This window comes from Myxocyprinus asiaticus, chromosome 44 (assembly GCF_019703515.2).
Source record: "Myxocyprinus asiaticus isolate MX2 ecotype Aquarium Trade chromosome 44, UBuf_Myxa_2, whole genome shotgun sequence".
NCBI lineage: Eukaryota > Metazoa > Chordata > Actinopteri > Cypriniformes > Catostomidae > Myxocyprinus > Myxocyprinus asiaticus.
Window position 1 is genome coordinate 15,551,457 of NC_059387.1, and position 27,303 is coordinate 15,578,759.

Sequence of the window (27,303 nt, forward strand, 5' to 3'; positions counted from 1 at the left end):
GTTTCAATCTGGCTTCTTAAGTATTTTAACCAGCAAGACTTCCTTGGTTAACAAACTTCACCATCATGTTTGTCGACCAACTGCATAGCTATGCTGGTCCACCAACTAGACCAGCACCAAACCAGCATAAACCAGCCTGGACCTACGTGAAAATCCTGTTCAGTGGCCCACAGATCTCCTCACTGGGTCTTATTCATGAAAAATGAGCAGGATTTCTGTTCACGATTATGGACTTTTTGGACGATTTACACATAAATTAGTTGTGCAAATTAGTTTCACCAATAATATTTACATACCATCTGCTGCATATTATGCACAAAAATGAGAAGTTCTTGCCAAAATCACAAGTTCCAATCTGGTTGGTTAGCTTTAGCTTCTGGTAGCTGGGTACACAAGTTTTTACCATTGTCTTTGGAAATAAAGTCCTGTCTACAATGGGCGCTTCTGAGGAAGAAGTAATCACTGCGGTATCTCACTCAGTAAAACAATATCAGGATATTGAAAGACACTGTTGGATAAAGTGGATATTTACTTACAATCATTGAAACTAAAGGCTACTTTTTGGAGATGTTACTTTGAGAAAATTCAACAGGTGCTATGTCATGTGAATACGGGGCCTTTCACACTGAACACGTTTTTGAGTCTGTCCATGCTGTTTTTAACTTGTAAACATGCTAGACGGACATCTTTGACCATTGCACAAAGTTTTCAGCATCAAAAAGTTCTTTTGTCAAGTTAAAAAGAACTTCTACTGTTAAAAACGCATCTCAAGACACCAGTGTTCACTCTATTCTAAGTCTTTTTTTTCTTTTCACATGGACGTGTCCGGTCTGAACGGCCTCCAGTTCTTTATAGAAATGCTTTAGCCAACAGTTACATGAATGCTTCACATACGGTACTTAAAGGAATTTTCCAGGTTCAAGTCAAGTTAAGCTCAATCAACAGCATTTGTGGCATAATATTGATTACCACAAAAATTTATTTTGACTTGCCCTTACTTTTATTTTAAAAAAGTATTTAAAAGTATTTAAAAAAAATCTGGGTTCCAGTGGGGTACTTACAATGGAAGTGAATGGGGCCAATCCATAAATGTTAAAATACTCACTGTTTCAAAAGTATAGCCACAAGATGTAAACGATATGTATGTTAACATGATTTTAGAGTGATAAAATCACTTATTAACCTTTTCTGTGCAAATTTATAGCCAGTTTTACTGTTGCCATGACGATGTAATATCAACAAACCCTAAAACACTAAAATGACTGAAAGAATGCATATTTAAACAACTTTACAGCTCAAATAATACTTGAGTTTCAACAGAAGAATTCATGTAAGTGCTTTTATAAAATCACAAGCTTCACATTTCTGCCTTTAAACCCTCCAAGAATTGGCCCAATTCAGTTCCATTATAAGTGCCTCACTGTAACCTAGATTTTTGCTTTTTTTAAAGAAAAGGATGGATGAGTCAAAATTAATGTTTGTGGTATTCAACATTATGCCACAAATGCTGTTGATTGAGCTTAACTTGTATTAAACCCGGAATATTCCTTTAAGAAAATGTAAAAAAAAAACCCTTCTCTTAATGTCATCAGGTTTGAACGGTTTGGTGTTGTTTTTGCAAAAAAATAAATAAAAAAACCTTGACATTTCGGTGCATACCCCGAGATGAAATCTTGCAAGCAAAAGTAAGCAGAAATGCTTACTTCACTTACAATAATTGAATATAGTAGTGCAACTGAGGACATTGTAGGCAAATTGAAAGTAAAGGTTTAGATTCACTTACTGTGTATACAGTATGTCATATTTATTACATTATTGTTTGGTTTTATGTCCATTTTAGTTACAGTACAGTAATACTGTATTTATATAGCAGAAATATTTACTTGACTTACAATGAATGGAATATTTACAGAAATGTCATTCTTTGTTAAAGAGACAGTACTGGTTTTAGTGAGTGTTCAACAAATCAGTGTAAATAATTGTAAATACAGGTGCATCTCAATAAATTAGAATGTCGTGGAAAAGTTCATTTATTTCAGTAATACAACTCAAATTGTGAAACTCGTGTATTAAATAAATTCAGTGCACACAGACTGAAGTAGTTTAAGTCTTTGGTTCTTTTAACTGTGATGATTTTGGCTCACATTTAACAAAAACCCACCAATTCACTATCTCAAAAAATTAGAATATGGTGACATGCCAATCAGCTAATCAACTCAAAACACCTGCAAAGGTTCCTGAGCCTTCAAAATGGTCTCTCAGTTTGGTTCACTAGGCTACACAATCATGGGGAAGACTGCTGATCTGACAGTTGTCCAGAAGACAATCATTGACACCCTTCACAAGGAGGGTAAGCCACAAACTTTCATTGCCAAAGAAGCTGGCTGTTCACAGAGTGCTGTATCCAAGCATGTTAACAGAAAGTTGAGTGGAAGGAAATAGTGTGGAAGAAAAAGATGCACAACCAACCGAGAGAACCGCAGCCTTATGATTGTCAAGAAAAATCGATTCAAGAATTTGGGTGAACTTCCAAGGAATGGACTGAGGCTGGGGTCAAGGCATCAAGAGCCACCACACACAGACATGTCAAGGAATTTGGCTACAGTTGTCGTATTCCTCTTGTTAAGCCACTCCTGAACCACAGACAACGTCAGAGGCGTCTTACCTGGGCTAAGGAGAAGAAGAACTGGACTGTTGCCCAGTGGTCCAAAGTCCTCTTTTCAGATGAGAGCAAGTTTTGTATTTCATTTGGAAACCAAGGTCCTAGAGTCTGGAGGAAGGGTGGAGAAGCTCATAGCCCAAGTTGCTTGAAGTCCAGTGTTAAGTTTCCACAGTCTGTGATGATTTGGGGTGCAATGTCATCTGCTGGTGTTGGTCCATTGTATTTTTTGAAAACCAAAGTCACTGCACCCGTTTACCAAGAAATTTTGGAGCACTTCATGCTTCCTTCAGCTGACCAGCTTTTTAAAGATGCTGATTTCATTTTCCAGCAGGATTTGGCACCTGCCCACACTGCCAAAAGCACCAAAAGTTGGTTAAATGACCATGGTGTTGGTGTGCTTGACTGGCCAGCAAACTCACCAGACCTGAACCCCATAGAGAATCTATGAGGTATTGTCAAGAGGAAAATGAGAAACAAGAGACCAAAAAAATGCAGATGAGCTGAAGGCCACTGTCAAAGAAACCTGGGCTTCCATACCACCTCAGCAGTGCCACAAACTGATCACCTCCCTGCCACGCCGAATTGAGGCAGTAATTAAAGCAAAATGAGCCCCTACCAAGTATTGAGTACATATACAGTAAATTAACATACTTTCCAGAAGGCCAACAATTCACTAAAAATGTTTTTTTTATTGGTCTTATGATGTATTCTAATTTTTTGAGATAGTGAATTGGTGGGTTTTTGTTAAATGTGAGCAAAATCATCACAATTAAAAGAACCAAAGACTTAAACTACTTCAGTCTGTGTGCATTGAATTTATTTAATACACGAGTTTCACAATTTGAGTTGAATTACTGAAATAAATGGACTTTTCCACGACATTCTAATTTATTGAGATGCACCTGTATGTAACAAAAATAATATATGATATATAATATCATTTTTATTGATTTGAATACATTTATATTATATAATATTATAAAAATATTGCCATATTTTTTACTAACATGTTGTTATTTGATGTAATACAATTTCTTCAATTAACCAATGATGTGGCATTTAATATGTTTTTATTCTACACTGGTAATATTGTTTATCCAACATAAGCTTAAGCAAATATTTGAGGTGTATTTGATAAATGAGCCTAGAGTCAATTAAGTTGTTTATACTGTACATTTAACACATTCATTAAGATTGCAAAGGCCTATATGAGTCTTGTCTCGGCTTCTTTTAGCCTAGGTCTTGACTCGGACTCAACATGCTCTGGTCTTGGCCTGGACACTGCAAAATGTGTTATAAATTGACAATAATCAATAAAAAAAACAAAAAACTTTTGCTAGATTTTCACCACTAAATAAGACAGAAATGCATCACCACAGTCTGTGAAAAAGGTCCACTGTAGCATTAATAATTTTAGATTTTCCTGCCCCTAAATGGCAGGTTAAAAACAAAACAAACTGTGGTTGATCACTTTCATGTTGGTCAGACGATCTCTTTCTGTCTAAGTGCATAAACTCATGGCCAAAAATAATCTGCAAAGCTGACCAGACTTTATACCGGGAGTCAAAAGTCTGTCTTTGTAAGACCAGTTTGACTATAACTGAATTCACCATACTGTGTTGCTCTTATGGGTCTGTTTCAAACTAACAATCGTCTGTAAAATGCAGTCAGGTACACTGCACAAAGATCCGCTCGCTGTTTTTACAGACTGGCATTGAGACACACATGGTTGCATGCATGTGAGCACAGACGTGTGTATGAACGGATACTCACCGAATCAAACCTAGATCTCTACACTACTGTTACAACAATCCCATAAAATCACACAAAGTAAAAACATCTGTTGGACGTTCAACAGAAAGACACTTGGCTCTTACACTTTTTGTATGTTACACTCTTTTGAGTGTACTCTATACATGTATGCAGATGAGAATGCTTGGCCAACACATTGCAAGTGTTTTTAGGAGACATTTTTAGGATTTCCCTGAAAAGTCTGTCTGTCGGTCTCATTCTTTTACTCTTTTTTTCTGTCTCTTTTGCAGACACACAAAAATGTGTTTGAACAGCTGCAGGGCTTATTTGATTAGTCTGTTAAGTCCGTCTGAGTATCTTTATGCCTGCTTTAACTGAGAAGGGCAGATCATGTGTTACTGTGTGTGTTTGTGTGTGTGTGTGTGTGTGTGTGTGTGTGTGTGTGTCTTTGCTCGTGCACATGTGAGTGTGTTTCTGTGTACTCCAGTATCAAGCTCTGGATGAAAGCATAATGGATCGTGTGTCCCCAGACAGTTACAATAATAACAACTGTGGTCAAAGTCATATGTGCGAGTGTGTGTGTAAGTGTGGGTGTGTTCTGACCTACAACCAAGCTCCTCTGCCATGTTTAAATTACAGAAATAAACAAAATTATACTGTAAGATTTGCAGGCAATCCTCCCTCCACATTAGATATATTTCCATATTTATACAATATGTAATTTAGTCCTTCATGCCTGACAAAGTCAATAAACCATTAACCATGCGTGTCTTATGTTACACATCAACAAACAATTAGTTCTCATCACCCTGTAGTTGTCCTTGGCATTTGTACAGATGATTGTTTATGGACATCCACTGATGTGCGTTGATATGGAATATTTCCTCTTTTCAATGGGGAACAAGTGGAATGACTCTCATGTGATATAAAAGTTCTTTGTTTAGAATGTCCTGCGTCCTGATTGGCTGAGGATAGATGAACGTCGTCTGCACTGAGTCTTACAGACAAATCCTATTGTATCACATCACTTTGGCACATATGCAGACTAACACACATATAAACGTGTGCACACACATACACAGCCCACAGTAAGAACCTTAGACACTCAATTCTCAAAATTAATGTATGGTTAATCCCAACGCAAATGCTAAATACTATATCTGTTTGTAAGTTTTGAGGCTCACACAAACCTAAAAACATTCAACTTATGGATAAAATGTATATAAGCTTGTGTAGATGTTGGTATTTATGTTAGCTATACTTTACTTAGTTTCAAAGTAATTGTAATAAGATTACTTTTCCTTGTGATTTTCAGTTATTTTTAGCAATCACATTAAAGTTACTGTTCTTATGTTGTTACTTGCGTTACATTTAATGTAATATTTTAAAATGCTCTACGAACTATTTAAAGTTTAACGGCAACAGTACTTCAATACAATTAATTAAGCTGCCAGGAATGGCTACTTTGCAAAATGGAAATGCCCGCATTACTTTGAATTTTTTACATTTACAGCTAATATTATTACAGTAAGAAGTTATGCCATCTCTCATCTGCATTTATCAGAAAAAGTAATCTATTAAAGCAAATGACATGGCATGAAATTAATAGCGAGAGATCAATGTACACAACAGATCCTGACATGTTTTTATGTTATAAACCACACAACAATTTGATCTTAAAGAACTGAAAGCACAATCTGGTGTCTAACCTTGTATTGTCAGTTTAATAAAAGTTGATTTGGCTTTCAGAAATGAATTCATAACTAACTTAACGCCTAAGGACCAGACCGCATTCTTGTGCAAAAAAAATAAAAATCTAGACGAAATGCAGTGATTAGAACAGAACGAGACATGGTGCAAAGGTCAAATGTCCATCTAGCGCATGTTTACCTAGGGAAGCGATTGAAACAGCACAAACGGACACAAAAGCGTTCAGTGTGAATGGCTCCTAATGTGATTACTGCTCTGACAAAGTAATTAGTAAAGTAATCCCATTACAAACAAGAAAAAGTATTATTAATTGATTACTTTGTGAAGTTAACCCTAATTGGAGGAAAAGTGTATGTATATATCTACACCCATATTAACAGCGTCCTTTCTTCTTTTATTTCTCCAACCAGTGTCTGCTGACCAACCATTTACAGTAGAATGAGCATCTAACTTACAGGTATACAGTCTGCAGAGCCATTAAATTAAATGAAAGGTGGTGATTAATTGATCAGCTCACCCAACAAATGCAAGAAACTCAGAGCCACAAAACACAATTAAACTTTACTTTTAGCTAATTCAACTGTCCCTGCATCGATAAATGTTTTACTACTGTTCTAATTAGGAAGTTCAAACACATCTTAAGTCCCACAAATCCCTAAATACAAACAATACAAAATTTGAACACACAAAACCTAGTCGCAAAGTTGAAAAACGTATAGATGACTTTAAATGCATCTTACTTTAAACCGCCACTATGACAACCAGTGACACATTCTATGCACTTATTCAACAGCCTGAACAACTTAATTCTATCTTTTGTACTCATTCTCCCACTTTCGCATTTTCTCTCTCTCTGAATATGTATTTACAAGACTATAAGTCATTACACAATGTACTTTAATCCTCTTGGACATGGGCACGTGATCGAAACAATGCGCCTTTCAACTTCTAAATTTGCACCCAATCATCCATACTAGCGTTAATAAGCCTTAAAACAAAAATCAAAACAAAATATACACAGAAAAGTCTTTCACTGGCCTGGAACTTTGAAAAGTTCCCTTAAGAGCTAATGTGACATTGTGTAAAAGGTCTAATCAAATGTATATCAGCTGCGCAGACCGGTCAAATCCAGGCCGGGGATTACCGCAGACAAAAGTCTGGGGCAACCTTGTTAAATTTGGTGAAACACATGGAGAAAATGAAAGACTTGCGATCTAATTTACGTTACATCACCAGCAAACCAACACGGCTGGCATGGCGAGAGATTAGAGGGGATTATGGGAGGAAAAGGAACATAGAAATAGCCTTTGCTTTCTTTTCAGTGCCCACCACTTCTTCTTCAATCCTGATCCAATCCCCCTGAAATTAGGCCCGCGGGACAAAAACAGACATGAAAGGATTGGATGGGGTGACCGGGGTGGGGGCGACTCTAACTGTGAAGAGCAGAGGGACCCCTGGAGACAGCTGAACAGAATAGAGGAAGGGACCTGTTATTTAAATAATGCCTTCCATTCATTCAAACTTTTGAGAAAGCCAAAAATGGCAAAAGCTTTTATGTGGACATGACAGGACATGACCAGCCGATCAGATCTCTCAAGCTGCACCAAACTCCGTAAACTATTACATAGGGCTGGATATTGATACAGATTTCCCGATTCAATTCGATTCCGATTCGATTCAATATCGATCCATATGGGTTTATTTCAGTTATAATGTCCCTTTTGCTTGCATATAAAATAAATTATCTCCCAGCTAATGCTGTTGTTAATTGTACAGGGGACCTTTTATCTAGGTTCATTAGGAAAATATGAATTTTACTAATGATATTTTATTACTTTTTCATCATTTGTCCCATTTGTTCTTTTTAAAAATGAACAAATAAATGTATTCAAATCAATAAATATGATATTATATATCATATATTATTTTTGTTACATATTTGTTGTTAATTGCATAATTTGTACTATTTACAGTTATTTACATTGATTTGTTGAACACTCACTAAAACCGGTTCTGTCTCTTTAACAAAGAACGGCATTTCTGTAAACAACACCTTTAAATGAGCGCATGTTAACTAGAGAGGACTCAAATGGCTTTACCTCATCTGTGCGATGCATGATTCGAATTAAACTGTTGGTGTTTTTTTGTAGTTGTTTTTGATTAACAACTGACTTTAAAGAACAGAAAGGGCATTAAAAGAGACCGTATTCGATGTCATTGGGTTGCATGGATCTCATCTTGGACACACATTACACAGAACAACGCTGCTGAACACTTCATGACTAAACTACACAATTACTGGTGAGAGAAATGTAAACATTTACCAGCTAGTTGTCAAATATATTCACTTTAGTCGCATTGCATGAAATTTGGTTGCCTCTCATTGTAGTGGAGGGTTGCACGATTAATTGGAAAAACAATATTTTTACCCACCTCTACTATTACATATCTTTTATCTACTGCTTTGCTTGAGAAATATGTATTAGTTAAAAACTGCATCATAACAATTTTTGTAATACTTCCATGGAATGCAAAATTATCTAAAATCTCATTCACACTTGTGCATATTTAACCTTGGTGCGTGCGTCAGGTTTTTACGTCAGTGATGCTTAATGTCTTGAAAATGAATGGGTGAATGAGTGTAAATGTGATTTGAGAGCTACAACTGAGAACAAGGGCTTAAATTTCGGCCTTTTCCTCACACAAAACTATGTATGTCTCCAGAAGACTTGGAATATAGCGAATGAGTTTTATGAACTACTTTTCAGTGATTTTTTGTCATTTATGGAGCTTGACAGCATGTGGTCACTGTATGCTTTCATCGTATGGAAAAGAACAGCTCATAGACTCTTCAAAATACCTTATTTGGTTTTCCACTGAAGAAAGCAAGCATACAGGTTTGGAACGGAATGGTGAGGGTGAGAAAATGATGACAAAATTTTCAATACGAAAACCAAATACACAAACAAGCCACTCTAACTTCCATCAGCTATGTAAGCTTTCATGAAAATAACTCTCCATTAAGCCTTCTTGAAGTAATAATTTCCAAACTAGGTTAGCACTCACCCTTGCATCCCCATTGCTTGTCCGGGTTCCATGACTGAAGGCATGCGCTGGGTCTTTGTGGTACACCTTCAGGCAGGAGTGATCTGTGATGCTCCTGCATGGAAAGAAATCCATATCGGTTAGATATACAGACCAAATATCACCGTCCGAACGGGGCCGTTTGCGATGCACTGAAGATCAGCCCTTCAGCTCCGCCACCACAGGGTGCAACGGGGCGAAGGGACGTCAACACACGAGAGAAGAGAGTGACAGCGCGAGAGGTCGAGGGAATTGCGAGAATATGGCGATTCACAAATAGACAGAGGCGAGTCTGAGCGAGACAGAGACGAAGGCGAAAAACTACGGTCTTCTGCAGAGACAAGATCCATAGTGGCTGAGATTTCTGTTTATCCCCAAGAATGTCCAAGATTCACTATGCCAGCATTGAGCCAAAACATCAACTGTATATTTTGAAGTTTCAGAGTTTGCCTAATCATATTTTCCCAGCGAGCAACAGTGTTTCTGTCTACCTGAACATCTTATAATACGTGTAGATAAAAATCCCATTCTGCAAAATTATGTTTTTTTCTTACTAAATCTGATATCTGGTCATGTGACTGTAATTCAGATTTACACCCTTGATAAAAAAAAAGCGTGTTGTCTCAAAGTTCAAACTGCATCACCATGGTAATGTAAGGAAAAATACTGCTCCTCTGTCTACAGAACATTCAAACAATGTCTCTATGAGACAATTTGCTAGTCATCATAACTCAGCAAATCTGAGGCTTCCAAGACAGTGATTAAACGAGTCTGACACTCATCTGTTCTTAAAAGGTGATTCGCAACAGAAAGTGTTGTGGTTTATTCTAATTTCCAATGAATAACCAATGGAGACCAATGGAAAGCAATGCGAAGTGCAAACATACGAGTTGGAAGAGTGGATGAGGCTGGAGGGAAAGATGAAAGAACAGAGAGAACAGGAGAGAAAGAGATGTGGGAGTGTTTGTTTGAAGTGTGACATAAGTGGAACATTAACGCTAGCTGTGTTGGTGAGTGATCTATGACAGACATTCAAGTTTACAGGTTTAAAGTCAGAGAAAGAAACAATGTTCTGAGGCCATTCTAACTTTAGCTGTTACTCTTTGAAGTTTGATTGCAATTCTATTAAAATAAATCTAGTTATAGTTTCTGTTCATGTCAATGTGAGTGGGTGTGGCTAGATTTTCTCTTGGCCTGTAAGACATTTTAGTGTGGACCTGAAAATAAAGCTTTTTAGTTTCATATTAAAGGGACAGCACACAGAAATAAAAATTCTGACATCTACCATAGCTTCAAACCTGTATGATTTTTTTTCTTACATAAAATAAAAGTGAATGGGCACTGGGGCTGTAAAGCTCCAAAAAAGACAAAAAAGTTATAAATAAATAATCCATGATAAGTAGTCCATGTTCATATTCCATTGTGTGCTATATTTCAAGTCTTCTAAAGGCATTTGATAGTTTCAAGTGAGGAATAGACTGAAATTAGCACTGTTTTTCACTGAAAATCTTGCCGTCCACTATAGTTCTCAAATCTCATTTGCACTTGTGTTCAATTCAAAATTTCACAAGCAGATGACACCACCATTGGTCATTAGACACACAAGAACCAATAGAGTTTGATGTCATTCACATCAAAGATGGCACAACATATCTTGATGGGAAAGATTGACTATTTGCATGCACAAATTAGATTAGAGAGCAACAGACAAGGGTAAGAGTTTTTTCCAGCAAATAGAGCCTTAATTTTTTTCTGTTCCTCACATAAAGCTATCATAAGGCTTCAGAAGGCTTGGAATATAGAACTTGTAAAAGCTGTATAGATTAATTGTATGTTTTGTTGTCCTTTTGGAGCTTGACACCCATTAGTTACTGTATGCTTTTTATTAGTATGGGGGGGGGGGGAAACTGTAAAGGAAGAAAGACATACAGGTTTGGAACTACATGAGGGTGAGTAAATGATGACAGACTGTTAATTTCTGAGTGAACTATCCCTTTAACCATTGCACAATTTTTTTCTAATGAGTCTGCATAATAAAAGCATGAGAAATTTGATTATTGAGTTGGTTCTCCAGGAAAATGTTAACAAAAGGAAACAAAAGTACAACTGGACCTCAGTGCAGATCACTTCCTGTGTTGAGTGATGTCACAGATCAAGAGGAAGCAGGCCATGTGAAACAAGGAAGGACAACAGCAAGTGTTAACACTTTGAAGGGGTCATGATATGAGGAATCAACATTTCCTTGATCTTTTGACTTTTAAGATTTCATTGTACTATAAAAAAATGATGTACGTTTCAGAACTAAAAACTAGCACTTATTGAATCCAAGCTGCAAAAATGACTTGTTCAGTACTTCCACAGCAACACATTAAATTAAATTACATAATCGCCTTCTTTGCTCGCTAGATGGACATCTTTTGACCATTGCATCACATCTCACTGTTTTTCAATGTCTCGCACCGTGAGGGCAATATTTTTAAATCGACACCATGTCGATTAAAAAGATGCACAAAACTTTTTTAAACGTTATAAGTGAACCTCAGGGAAAATTAAAAAAAATCTACAAAATTGTTTGGCATGACCTCTTTCAGGATATACTTAAGGTAAATCACACTCTCTCACCTGACATCGCTGAGTTCATAGTAGATGTTCCTCGTCTCGTCTTTGACATAGATGGCGGTGCTGGGTGATTCCAGCATCTTCATGTTGAGCTGATGAGGGAAGGCACTAACAAACAGAGCTCTGACTGTATCTACACTTGTTATTTCATTAGGCATTCGGATCTGCTTTGTGTCATCTCCATACTGCAGATACAACACACCTGAAACAGAGAAGAAAGAGGGTGAGAGATACTTTAATAAGATTCTTCAACAAGATATATCCAAAATAAAGACATTATTAGACCGTGTGACAATATCTTTACGCCACTTGCAAATATTATTTGTCAGTCAGCGCAAACACCTCCATCTGATTCGCAAACCAAGAGCAACTGCAATTTAACCAGGAGCTATTTGCACATTGGCTTATTATAGATTGCGCCGAACTGTGCGGAAAGTAGATGGTAAATGGAATTACATTTCTGTACTTTTTCTATTGATCATGGCAGTAATTCATCAAATGATCAAATGATGGATAAAAGTGCAACAACCTGCCATATATCCAGACGTGAGGTGTAGTTGAGTGCACTTTCTGCATTTTAAAGAGCCGATTAATATGCCTGGATCACATTGGTGGAATGATTACCTGATTTGCATAATTTCTTTGGTAAAGAGGATCTGCAGGCACATTTCATTCTTAGTAAATTCCCTCTGAGTTTCTATTTGCAACTGAATACTGCCATATGTGCTGATCTAAAGCGTGTGACAACTTTTCTTCCTGACTTCCTCAAGAGATGACTTTCTTGTAAACACTGTGGCTCTGCGGCACTATTAAAAACGGGCTCTGTTTGTTTTAATGCCAGACATGTCAACTTCTAACTTCTAGCATAAAAATGCATGAGTTGGGGGACGGGACTACCTGTTTGGAGAAGAAAGGATGACAGGGGAGTGGGGTTCAGGAAACCTGTTGGAAAACAGTCATTGTTTTTGCAATTTGGTTTGATGCCGCTTGTGACAGAAATTACAGACTTCACCGCAGGGTTTCTGCAGATTTGAAAAAAGTCTTTGCAAATTAAGGCCTTGAAAAGGTCTTAAATCAGTGCAACAAGTCTTAAATTCATAAGGTCATGGTATTAAATGTTGCATGAGGGATTGGCATCTCGTTGCGTTTAAGTCGTTTTAAAATGAAGAGTAATTTCTGGGCACGAATAGCCCCCATACCAAATTTGCGATCTCTGGGACACACTCTATAGCACCACCACCAGTTAAAAAATGTCACTTTTTTTGCACGCATATCTTTTGAACCATTTGTCCTAGAAACTAAATTAATTTTGCATGTCATTACACTCCTCCTGATGATACAAATGGACTGCTTAAATTAAAACTCCGCCCTTTATAGTGGCCACCATATTGCATTATGACATTTATGGTTTATTCGCTACTTTTCTTTCAAACTTTGTCTGATTTGCCTAAACAATGGCTCAAAATAATCTCCAGACTGATCCACATAGAAAGAATAATACCTAATTTTATTTTTTGTTGAAAAGTTAAGTTAACACAAGTTTAACAAGGTCGATGTTAAACAGGAAGTGAGGCTATGGGTCTGTTCCAAAACTTAGTGAGCTGCTTCGCTGTCTCTTGCCTACATAGGCAGCTGTCTTCTATAGCAGCATCCTAACTGAAATTATGCCTCATAAGAGACCGATTTTGAACACTCTACATAGGCGCCAGCTCTGCGCACCATTCAAATAGCGCTCCTCACACGCAACGCAAACGAGACTCGACTCACAACTGATTTCAATACAGGTGACACAAGAAAATTAACGCAATCCTCTAATGAGCATAAATATGCACACCACGGCAAACACACATTTTGGGTAAATATGTGGTTTTGTGTCATATTAAACTGTTAGTTATCAATACTTTTAAAAATAATAATAAAACAAGTAAAAGCTTTTTAAAAAGGAAAAAAACAAAAAGCAGAGATCAAAAAACAGAAAACAGTAGAGAAAACCCACAAACCTACTCCACCAAATTTCCACAACCTTAATTGGATCAAATCCTACAGGAATAAGAATGTGAGAATGTGCAGTAGGCACATCTTAAAAACCAGCCTGCAAGTCTTCAGTGGTTAAACTGCTCTGAGACACTGCCATTTAGAATCCAACAGAAGCCAAGTACAGAAATACATAACAGCTCTCTCTCACTGTATGTCTTTTACTCCTTAAAGTAATACATTTATGCCCCATCCTTTTACTTTTGTCAGATCATACAGACAAGACATTTCAATCATCCTTATTCAAAATGTGTTACAGGGGAAAATGCATTCTGATGATATCGCCGCATTGTCTTGTTTCCCAAAGAGAAGATGCCTTTGCAATTATTCAAAAGAAGATCTAACATAAGCCTATGCAGACATTTTATAACATGTACAGTACTACGACTGAAACTTCAGACCACTGATGGAGAAGACGTGACTTACAGCAAGCGGTGGGTCCAGGCTGAAATTCTCGAATAAGCAAAGATGTAAGGATCTCCGATTCTTTGCATTCCTTCTGCGTTTCTTTATTAAATAAAGACTATGTTTTTCTGCAGCCCCTGTACAGTCTCCTTTTCAAAAGATTTTCGAGGGAATAGTTTGAGTGAACACTCGCACTTTCTCCCCATAATTGTCTCACCAGCTGGTGCTTGTTTAAAACAACCAATCAGAGTCGAACAGACAGAGATGGCTCCCAATTCAAGGCCTGTGTGTTTGAGGGCACATTTGACTGTCTGTCTATCCGGACCTAGGGAATATATGGCAAAAGAGTTGGCAAAAGAGTCATATTTCCATTTTTGTGTCTCTGTGCATGTGTGTACACACAAGCATGTGTCTCTACTGTAATATATGCCTGTGAGTTGTTAACTACAGGCTATGGCTTTCAACTGCGGAGCCTCATACAGTGCTGCTTGAAAGTATGTGAACCTCTCGAGCATTTTGGAGTTTTCAGTTTTTTTACCATTATTTCTTTATTTAATCAGAACCAGTATTTTTTATATAAAATAACATGTGTATGTTTATCAATTCCATATACTTTTTTTGAGGAAATCAATTGTGTAGTCAAAAGACTAAATTAAACATATTTTTATGTAAACTTTTGTAGGTGCAAAAGTTAGTGAACCCTGAGCTGCATTGCTTAAAACAAGCAGGAAAATACAGTTAGGTGGGACAAAATTGGTGGCTAAATTAACCAATGAAATGAGAGATCTTTAGGGAAGAAATTGGGCAGCACTGATTGAAACAGAGATAAAACCAGGTCAGTTTAGTCTTACCAAAGTGAACACATACAGGTCAATCATGCCGAGAGGAAAATAAATCTCAGAAGACCTCAGGAAGAGGGTAGTGACAGCACATTTGTCTGGGGAAAGCTATAAATTCATCTAAAAAAAATTTGAGCTCCATCGGTCCACCGTGAGGCAGATCATCAACAAATGGAGAGCACTGAAAATTACTGCAACTCTGCCTAGAAGTGGACAACCTTCTAAAATATCCGCAAGAGCCGCAAGAAAAGTGATAATTCAGGTAAAAGCCAACACAAACATAACATCTAGGGATTTGCAGACCTCTCTTGCTGCACCTGGGACGTATGTGCATGCTTCCACAATAAGAAGAAAACTCCATCAACATGGCTTTCATGGGAGGGTTGCTAGGAAGAAGCCTCTGCTCTCAAAAAAGAACAAAGCTGCCCATCTCAACTTTGCCAGAGAGTACCTGGAAAAACCTGAAGCTTTCTGGAAGTCCGTTCTGTGGACAGATGAGTCCAAAATTGAACTGTTTGATCACAACCAAAACTGCCACGTTTGGCGAAAAGTCGACACTGCATACCACCATAAGAACCTTCTCCCAACAGTGAAGTATGGTAGTGGGAACATTAAGATCTGGGCCTGCTTTTCGTCCTCGGGACTTGGACAACTCCACATAGTCCAGAGAATCATGAATTCTGAGGAATAATGTAAAATCCTGGAACATAACCTCAAGCCGTCAGTTGTGAAGTTAAAGCTTGGCCGAAAATGGATCATGCAACATGATAATGATCCGAAGCATTCCAGAAAAACAACCAAAGCATGGCTGAGGAAGAATAAGATTTGTGTTTTGGATTAGCCCAGTCAAAGTCCAACCTGAATCCAACTGAAATGCTGTGACGGGACCTGAAGCGGACAGTTCATGCCAGACGCCCATCCAACCTCACTCGACTGGCTGCGTTCTGCAAGAAGGAGTGGACACAAATCCCCCAAAGCAGATGTGAGAGACTGATTAGTCGCTACAGAAACCTTTTGGTTGAGGTTATTGCTGCGAAAGGAGGTGCAATACCCTATTAACTGAAGGGGTTCACATATTTTTGGACCCATGAAATCTGAGTTTTTGTTAAATCAACCACTTTAGTTAAATAAACAATGACAGTATATCATTTTCTTTTGTTTGAGTCCATTATTTGGAATGTCAGTACTATGAATTGGGGTATAGATTAAAATTTAATAAGGTTATTTTAGTATTTTTTACAAAAATACTGACTATCTCTGTAGGGTTCACAAACTTTCGAGCAGCACTGTATATTTCCATTACATGAAGCGATAATGACAGAGTTGGGTTTGCTCTTAAGGCATTGAACTTAAATAAAAGAGACAGACAGACAAACTTAAGTAAACACGTGCACTTCCTCAGACACATAAAGACATTAAGTCTGCACCTAAATCATTTAGCAGCAGACGGGAAATAAATATGGGAGCAATACAGGATTTTTCACTTTAAGGTCAGAAGAATTCCACAAAAAGCAGAGATTTCAGGTGAATTTGAACACCGATCATTCACAAAATTCTACATATCCAACAATCCTTGTAAGTCTATTATTTGTTTTTTCTTATCATAATAGAATTTTGAAAGCATTTTGAATTATGCCTTTCACCTACCAATGAATCTAGGGTGTTCCGGAGGGGAAGATTTTCAGTGAATTAAGACTTAAATGTCTTTTTGTTTTTTCTTCCCTCATACAAAGCTTTTGCATGGCTTCAGAAGACTTGGAATAGAGCTCACAAGTGGTATGTGGGTCACTGACAAATAAGGTGTCCGATGTGATAATGAGAAATCTTTAAACATGTTATTAAAAACGTGTTAAAGGGGTCATGACATGAGGAATTACATTTTCCTTGATCTTGTGAAATATAAGAAGTCACTGTACTATAAAATCTTACTGTAAGTTTCAGAACTCAAAACCTCTTCACTGCAAACAGAGCATTGTTGAAACCAAGCCGTTAAAACGACTTGTTCTCTACTTTCTCCACATTGTGATGTAACACTGTGGTAGACATTTGCATCTGACCACCTCCACAACAACACATCAACAGCAACTTTACCTTATTACTTCCGTAGCCCCACCCAGTTGCGGTGAGCAGTGAGATGGCAGGTTAGTCAAGAGCAGAGAGCTAGGCCTGTTGTAATTATTAAATAATTGTCTGATTATTGTGCACTTCAAATTCCAATCACATTTAATGCCCAAATAAGCAAATTTTAAGCAAATATATAGGCTAAATGTTGTCAACGGCACGTTTGTGTGTCATTCAGTTGATCTCCGAGCGTCACAGTCTGGAAGAGTGTCTGAAGCGCTTCTCAAGCGCTCTGATGCGTGCCGTCAGCAAAGGGTCGCACCAAAGTCCCACGAAAATATAAACAAACAAATATAAACTTTACTTTAAAGATCGTATAAATGTTTCTGGTCATTGTGAATTAATATAAGCAGTGTTAATGGCGCAGTGACACATTGGAGGAGACACGCTTACTCTGTTTCTGTGGAGTGATCAAATAATGAAACAAAATCTCAAGGTATCATGAGAAATGAGGGCTCGTGGGTTTAATCAAAGTGTGAGTGAAGAAATTAGGACAGCAATATTTTACTATTGCAAAATATAATATAAATATAAAAACAAATATATTTTTTATTTTTTATAAACAAATATAGTCTATAATATAAAATAAAGGAGTTCCAAACAGTGAAAATGTCAAACTGACCAAAACCAAAGTTGACCAAAACGAAAGACATATTTTAAGTATTTAGAAATATTTTGATATTTAAAACATTATTTTTCATGTCATTCATAAGTTTTTAAAACCTTAAAAGGAAATCATATATCCCCATGTTATAATTTGATTTATATCTTTGAAGTTAAATATGAAATATGACAATTTATTTGGCAATTAATCGTGAAAGCCCTAAAAGAGACAATTAATCACCTTAATCGCAATTATTTATTTGACAATTAATCGTCAGCCAAATTTCATAATCGTGACAGCACTACAGAGAGCCAATCATAACAGTGGGCGTTTATTGTCAAGTCCTAAAGGGGAAGCAGCACCAAAACTGAGCGTTTCTGACAGAGGGTCAGAATAAGGATGGAAAATGATCATGTTTTACAAAGATATGACTGTTTTTTGTGCAAAAAAACATTTCTAATGTTATAAGTGAACCTCAAGGAATATATTAAAATAATAATAAAAAATAAAAAAAGCATGTCATGATCCCTTTAAGTTTGTAGAAATTTAATCAATTTCGGTTTCATACATTTTTGAGACATTTATTTTTATTTAGTTTTTGCATTTTTTACAAAATACACTTTGGACTCCAAAAAATTATTTTGAACTAAGAAATGGAATTTCAGGGGGTCCCCCTCTGTTGTTTACACCTTCCATGACATGGGGAGTTGGTATCAACAATAATGATCTCATTACAGTAAAACTGAAATGAGCCCAAAAGGCTTGTGTTTGCAAGTAGTCTACATGTGTATTTACCTAGTGAGCGATCCTTGGTTTGGTTAGTGGAGCGGACCACAGGCAGACTAGCTCGGGACCGGGAACCTCTGGTGAAGGCAAGGGGCGAGTCACACTCAGACATGACCTCCAGAGCATCCAGAGAGACCAGGGAGCCGTGCTCCACCTGATCCACAAGCACAGGCACTGGACTTGGGCACGCTGAACTCTGTTTAGAGCTCCGGTTCTGGAGATGAAAGGAAAAGGGGCAGTTTTAGATAGCATACTGGATATGATGACAAATTGTTAATGTAATTCATGAAAACCAAACCATTTTCTGCCATATGCAAAAGCACACATTCTTCCGAAAGTTGAAATAACATGCTGGAAAAACCAGGTAATACCAGCTTAAGGTCATCAGGCTGGTTTCTGGAACATGGTAGCCTGTTTGCAGCTGGTCCAGCTTGACCAAGATGGTCTACCATGTTGACCTCAGCCCCAATTGCTTGTTGGTCAAGGTAGTGCATCTCAGTTCATCAACCATCTTAAACCAGTTTACGATACAATAGATGATCACCATGGACCACCTAGAAACCATTTAAAACCAGCTACCATCAGAAGCTGGTTTTAGCTGGATTTTACAGCCTCACATACACATAAAACTTGTTACTGTAACTCAGAACCACTTATTGTGAACAAAGCATAATTTGTCTGCATACATTAACATTTTCTGAAACACACTTTGCATACAGAACAAGCAAAGTGGCAGGCACGTCAGCTGTGACCGCAACTGCAATCAGCCATGCAACACTGAACAACTCCATCTCAGACTGAATTCATAAACTAAAAACCACAATATTAAAATATTCAAACCGAATGCAGAATTTACAGATCAGAGCAAATTGGCAGTATGGATCTGTCTGCCTATAAATATAGCCAGTCTATTAGATTCAAATCAATGAAAGACCAATTATTCCATGTTAGGTGTTTTATGGCTTTGTTAAACACACACATGCAGCACACACACTCTTATTTGTGCTGGTACTGACTCGGCCTGAACCAAGGGTCTTGATCTTCAGTAGATATCTTTGAATATCTATCTCAGAGCGTAAAGTGGACAACATCCCTTGAAATAACTGTTAAATACAGAAAGAAAGTTAGATACAGATAGAGAGAGGTAGAGTTATGAAGGTGAAAAAAACAGAACAGAAAATGTGGAATTCAGCAGAGAGGAATGATCTTCAACTTTTAATGAACAGCAGTTTCCCATACATTTCTGACAGATAGCACAGGCATTGGGGGAAATGCCCACAAACCCAACAGATGATGAGCACTTTCACTGTAAACATTTTATAAATCTCTCACAAAGTGTGTGTGAAAGCGAGTGTGTGAAAGGGAGGTGCAGAAAGTATGTGTGACAGTCCAGACTCCTGCCAAGCGCATATGGGCCATTACGCAAGCCAAAGAAAGGTCCTGAGAAGGGTAAATGAGGTGTCAGAGGTCAAACACTGAGAAACTGTGCACATACTGTATGCATACAAACACATATTCATGAGTCATACTGTAAATCCTTCATCCCTTAATTATCTTCAAAATGACTGGATGACTTTTAGGATACTTTTATTTATTATTTCGGAGCTTGACAGTCCCCATTCACTTTCATTATGTGGAAAAGAGTGGGCAGAACATCCTTCAATGTTTCTTTTTGTGAAAACAACATTTGGGTCAATAAAATGATGACATAATTTTCATTTTTTTGTGAATTATTCCTTTAAACTCAGGTGGTAACAGGAATCAGTTTCAGTCGAATAAACTTTTATAATGAATCATGACATCCGATCCAAGGCCCTTTTGATATTTAAATTGTCTGATGTATCATGAAAAGTCAAATGACATATAAAAGAGCAGATCTGTGGACATTGAAACACCCACACACCTGTCCTTGTTCTGTAATTTAGATGTTTATCAGTCTCTTTGATATGAGGTAGCAAAAGAGCTTCATTCAAACCATGATGAAACCGGATCAGAACTTTCCAGACCACAACAAAGTGTTCTGGGGTTCTTTTTAAGGCCAGGAGGTGGGAAATTAGATCCACAATCACAGAAGCAATGATATTCAGTGGACACACATGAGAAAGGAGCTGTCAACAGTGTGATGACAATAAAAGCTAAAGGGTGTATTTGTGTGTGAGAGTCACCACAGGTTAGCTCGTATGTTCAGACCTTTATAATTAGACACAGGTTCATCAAGAGTTCAAAGGAAAAAAGCAGTGTCACAAATCTCGACTAAAACAGCAAAACAAAGAAGTACCACAAACACAAAAAATGTACACTGAAAAAAAAAAAATTGTGGTGTAGAGTAAATATAGCAGAAAAGATTAAGTACTTTGTACATTGAATAAATTAAAGCGTGAACCTGAAAATATTAAGTACATTCTACATTTGCACTCGATTCAAACGTGTAAAAATTAATGCTCTAGATTATAAGTAAATATTATTTATGATTGTTTGTTATCTTTCCAACGAGTCATCATGTATCAGTCCTAAAGTTGAAAACCTTATTTGAGTAAATTCCACAGGTAAATAAATAAAACAAGTAAATTTTGCCTAACTTTTCAAAGCTGGTGTTTCCCAGGATGCACCGGGCTTGAATAATTAATGAGCTTTCATGGTTTCACTGTTTGCAAGTTTATTTACACCATTTTTATTGCTGATTTTGTTGTTAACGTTTGGTGACTTCTTGCTTTTTAAGAGTCTGAAGTCAATTTTCTACTCAAAATTGCCCATTCATGATAAAAAAATGATCAGCTGATTGTTACTGTCATTGAGTTTTTCACACCAAGTGTTCAGGTTTGTGTGCATGCATATGTACATAAAATGCATTGGGCTTCCCTGTGGAAGGTATACATTTGTCATGTGGTACATCATGATCAAGTGTTTATAAAAAACGTTTAATACAGTTGAAGTCAGAAGTTTACATACACCTTAGCCAAATACATTTAAACTCAGTTTTTCACAATTCCTGACATTTAATCATAGAAAACATTCAGTGTCTTAGGTCAGTTAGGATCACTACTTTATTATAAGAGTGTGAAATTTCAGAATAATAGTAGAGAGAATTATCTATTTCAGCTTTTATTTCTTTCATCACATTCCCAGTGGGTCAGAAGTTTACATACAATTTGTTAGTATTTGGTAGCATTGCCTTTAAATTGTTTGTCTTGGGTCAAATGTTTTGGGTAGACTTCTACAAGCTTCTCACAATAAGTTGCTGGAATTTTGGTCAGGTTTGTAGGCCTCCTTGCTCGAACACGCTTTTCAGTTCTGCCCACAGATTTTCTATGGGATTGAGGTCAGGGCTTTGTGATGGCCACTCCAGTACCTTGACTTTGTTGTCCTTAAGCCATTTTGCCACATCTTTGGAGGTATGCTTGGGGTCATTAACCATTTGGAAGACCCATTTGCGATTGAGCTTTAACTTCCTGGCTGATGTCTTGAGATGTTGTTTCAATATATCCACATAATTTTCCTTCCTCATTATGCCATCTATTTTGTGAAGTGCACCAGTCCCTTCTGCAGCAAAGCACCCCCACAACATGATGCTGCCACCCCCATGCTTCACGGTTGGGATGGTGTTCTTCGGCTTGCAAACCTCACCCTTTTTCCTCCAAACATAATGATGGTCATTATGGCCAAACAGTTACATTTTTGTTTCATTAGACCAGAGGACATTTCTCCAAAAAGTAAGATCTTTGTCCCCATGTGCACTTGCAAACTGTAGTCTGGCTTTTTTATGGTGGTTTTGGAGCAGTGGCTTCTTCCTTGCTGAGCAGCCTTTCAGGTTATGTCGATATAGGACTCGTTTTACTGTTGATATAGATACTTGTATACCTGTTTCCTCCAGCATCTTTACAAGGTCTTTTGCTGTTGTTCTGGGATTGATTTGCACTTTTTGCACCAAACTACACTCATCTCTTGGAGACAGAATGTATCTCATTCCTGAGCTGTATGATGGCTGCGTGGTCCCATGGTGTTTATACTTGCATACTACTGTTTGTACAGATGAACGTGGTACCTTTAGGCGTTTAGAAATTGCTCCCAAGGATGAACCAGACTTGTGGAGGTCCAAATTTTTTTCTGAGATCTTAGCTGATTTCTTTAGATTTTCCCATGATGTCAAGCAAAGAGGCACTGAGTTTGAAGGTAGGCCTTAAAATACATCCACAGGTACACCTCCAATTCAGCACACCTCCTATCAGAAGCTATTTGGCTAATTGTCTAAAGTCTTGACATCATTCTCTGGAATTTTCCAAGCTGCTTAAAGGCACAGATAACTTAGTGTATGTAAACTTCTGACCCACTGGAATTGTGATATAGTCAATTAAAAGTGAAACAATCTGTCTGTAAACAATTGTTGGAAAAAATACTCGTGTTGTGCACAAAGCAGATGTCCTAAACGACTTGCCAAAACTATAGTTTGCTAATATTAAATCTGTGGAGTGGTTAAAAAATGAGTATTAATGACTTCAGCCTAAGTGTATGTAAACTTCTGACTTCAACTGTAGATAGTAGGTCTGCACGATTTGGACAAAAAAAAAAAAAAAAAAAAAACGTGCAGACCTACTATCTACAGTTAAACATTAACAAATTTTGGTCAAAAGGAATCACTTAATATATATTAAGTGATTCCTTTTGACCAAAATGTGTTAATGTTTTGCCCATGTTCTACTTGCCACAAAAAAGTCTTAGAGGGTTCACACTTCAGTCCTTTTAAAAAGAACTTAACTCAGATTCTTTTCACTTCAACCACAAACAAACAAATAAATAAAACATTGAAATAAACAGGATAAAAACAATCTTCTTCGTATTCACATTGTATCTGTCCACTGGGTACCTATTTATCCACTTTATGATATGGTCTCAGCCCACTATTTATCATCTTATTTTTGGAACCCAGTAAACTTGAATATCAAAGGGGTCATGACATGAGGAATCAAATTTTTCTTGACCTTTTAACATATAAGAGGTCATTGTACTATAAAAACATATTGTAAGTTTCAGAACTCAAAACTTCCTACTCACTGCCAAAAAGAGCATTTGTTGAAACAAAGGTGCCAAATGCCAAAAACGACTCGTTCTCTACTTCCTCCACATCGTAATGTCATACTGTGTTAGACATTTGCATCTGATCACCTCCACAACAACACATCAACGCCTACTTTACCTTTAATCACCTCTGCAGCCCTGCCCAGTAGTGGTGAGCAGTGAGATGGGGAGGAGAGAGCAGGTCGGTCAAGAGCAGAGAGCCAATCATAACAGTGGGTGTTTACGGTCAAGTCTTAAAGGAGAAAAAGCACCAAAACCAAGCATTTCTGACAGAGAGTCAGAATGAGGATGGAAAATGATTATGTTTTACAAATATATGACTGTTTTTTGTGCAAACAACTTAACTATTATTATAAGTGTACCTCAAAGAAAAAATTAAAATTATAAAAAAGTCATGTCATGACCCATTTAAATAATTGTAATATTATAACATTATATTAATTATTATTATAATTATTATAATACAATAGTAATATATGTCTGTCATAAAATCTTAATTTGCACACAGGACATTGCTATGCTAACTGTCAAGCTTTTATTTTGGCGGAACTGCATGAAGAGTTCATGTGTAGATGATTTCACATTTACAAAATATAACATAAGTACATATGTATTCAGACCCTTTGCTATGACACTTGGAATTTAGCTCAGGTGCATCCCATTTCTCTGGATCATCTTTTAGATGTTTCTACACTTTGATTGGAGTCCACCTGTGGCAAATTCAATTGATTGGACATGATCTGGAAATGCACACACCTGTCTATATAAGGTCTCACAGCTGAAAATGCATATCAGAGTGAAAACCAAACCATGAGGTCAAAGGAACTGCCTGCAGAGCTCAGAGAAAGGATTGTGTCGAGGCACAGATCTGGGGATGGCTACAAAAAAATGTCAGCTGCATTGAAGGTCCCCAAGAGCACAGTGGCCTCCATAATTCTTAAATGGAAGAAGTTTGGAACAACCAGGACTCTTCCTAGCGCTGGCCGTCCTGCCAAACTGAGCAATCTGGGGAGAAGGGCCTTGGTAAGAGAGGTGACCAAGAACCCAATGGTAACTCTGGTTGAGCTCCAGAGATCATGTGTGGAGATGGGAGAAACTTGCAGAAGGAAGTTCTACACTCCACTGATCTGGGCTTTATGGCAGAGTGGCCAGACGGAAGCCTCTCCTCAGTGCAAGACACATGAAAGCCCACTTGGAATTTGGAAAAAAAGCACCTAATGGACTCTCAGACTGTGAGAAACAAGATTTTCTGGTCTGATGAAACGAAGATTGAACTGTTTGGCCTCAATTCTAGTGTCATGTCTGGAGGAAACCAGGCGCCACTCATCACCTGCGCAATATCATCCCAACGGTGAAGCATGGTGTTGGCAGCATCATGCTGTGGGGGTGTTTTTCTGCGGAAGGGACAGGGGGACTGGTCAGGGTTGAAGGAAAGCTGAACGCATCAAAATACAGAGATATCCTTAATGAAAACCTGATCCAGAGCGCTCAGGACCTCAGACTGGGCTGAAGGTTCACCTTCCAACAGGACAATGACCCCAAGCACACAGCCAAGACGACGCAAGAGTGGCTTAGGGGCTCTGTGAATGTCCTTGAGTGGCCCAGCCAGAGCCCTGACTTGAACCCAATTGAACATCTCTGGAGAGACCTGAAAATGGCTGTCCACCGACGGTCTCTATCCAACCTGACATAGCTTGAGAGGATCTGCAGAGAAGAATGGCGGAAAATCCCCAAATCCAGGTGTGCAAAGCTTGTCGCATCATACCCAAAAAGACTTGAGGCTGTAATCGCTGCCAACTAAGGTGCTTCAACTAAGTAATGAGTTAAGGGTCTGAAAACTTATATCAATGTGATATTTCAGTTTTTTCCTTTTAATCAATTTGAAAAGTTATCAAAAATCTTGTTTTTGCTTTTTCATTATGGGGTATGGAGTGTAGATTGATGTGAAAAAATAAATAATTTAAAACATTTTAGCATAAGGCTGCAACATAACAAAGTGTGACAAAAATTAAGGGGTCTGAATACTTTATGAATGCACCTTGTAGCAGCCAAACATATTTCTAATGAAGCAAAAGAGAAATTAAAGTGAATCTGGAGTGCTTTAAATATTATTTGTTACTCTGAGCATGGGATGGAGTTGTGGAGTACAGAACTTCTCTGATAACACTGTAATAATGCATTAATGCAGACAGGACAGAGCAGCGAACATAACATTTTAAGCAAGTAATGCATTCAGACTATTTATTTATTTAATTAAATTGCAGCCCTTTGTGGTTTAATAATTGCACAAGTTAATTTTGCGATTTCAATTTTATTTTAATTTAGTGTGCAGACTTAATAGACAGACAGACAGACAGACAGATAGACAGACCGATCGATAGACAGACAGAAATAAATAAACCATAATTACAGTCAGTTAGAAAAGTTATAGCAACCAGAGTCAGAACAGTGTGCAGATCTGTGCCAAGTTTGGTGGATGTAGCTTAAAAGCTCTAGGACAAGTTACAGTCAGAATCTTTGGTTTAGGGATTTTGAAAAAACACTCAGCTAAGTCTGTACAACAACAGTATGTTGGCTTTGTCAATGATAGCTTCCAGTCACTTTGTCGCTGCAAATCGCCATCATGTATGAACATGTCTTCAGACTGCAATCACAGTGGGAAAACTTGAAGTAACTAATGTGTTTATAGATATTTGCATGCTCTTTTCTAACACATATAACACATCTTATCAGTAGTGAAATAACACACCCACAGTTAACTCTCTCTCTCTCTCTCTCTCTCTCTCTCTCTCTCTCTCTCTCTCGCCTGTACAAAATCATGTACACATCAGGACTGCAGATATTGTATCTCAAATCTGTGGAACCAAGAGAATCTGGAAATGTTTTCCACCTGTGTGCTGGATTTTGTTAGGTCTGTTGAAAACTAAAACTCAGCAAAAAAGAAACGTCCCTTTTTCAGGACACTGTATTTTAAAGATAAATTTGTAAAAAATACAAATAACTTTACAGAACTTTATTGTAAAGGGTTTAAACAATGTTTTCCATGCTTGTTCAATGAACCATAAACAATTAATAAACATGCACCTGTGGATCGGTTATTAAGACACTAACAGCTAACAGACGGTAGGCAATTAAGGTCACAGTTATAAAAACTTAGAACACTAAATAGACCTTTCTACTGACTCTGAAAAACATCAAAAGAAAGATGCCCAGGGTCCCTGCTCATCTGCGTAAATGTGCCTTAGGCATGCTGCATGGAGGCATGAGGACTGCAGATGTGGCCAGGGCAATAAATTGCAATGTCCGTATTGTGAAACACCTAAGACAGCACTACAGGGAGACAGGAAGGACAGCTGATCGTCCTCACAGTGGCAGACCATGTGTAACAACACCTGCACAGGATCGGTACATCTGAATATCACACCTGCGGGACAGGTACAGGATGGCAACAACAACTGTCCGAGTTACACCAGGAACACACAATCCCTACATCAGTGCTCAGACTGTCCGCAATAGGCTGAGAGAGGCTGGACTGAGGGCTTGTAGGCCTGTTGTAAGGCAGGTCCTTACCAAACATCACCAGCAACAACGTCGCCTATGGGCACAAACCCACC

At 37.7% G+C, this 27,303-nt stretch overlaps 1 protein-coding gene across 9 annotated transcripts in view; it reads right to left on the minus strand.

The window, feature by feature from the left end:
- Positions 1 to 27,303, minus strand: part of LOC127434082 (sickle tail protein-like) — a 186,389-nt gene that overhangs the window by 35,182 nt on the left and 123,904 nt on the right. For all 9 annotated transcript variants that reach the window (XM_051686539.1, XM_051686541.1, XM_051686537.1 and 6 more), the window contains 3 exons: positions 18,626 to 18,830; positions 11,831 to 12,029; positions 9,191 to 9,284 (listed from right to left, as the gene is read on the minus strand). In XM_051686539.1, coding sequence (XP_051542499.1) covers positions 9,191 to 9,284; positions 11,831 to 12,029; positions 18,626 to 18,830 — 498 coding nt within the window. The remainder of the gene's footprint in view (positions 1 to 9,190; positions 9,285 to 11,830; positions 12,030 to 18,625; positions 18,831 to 27,303) is intronic.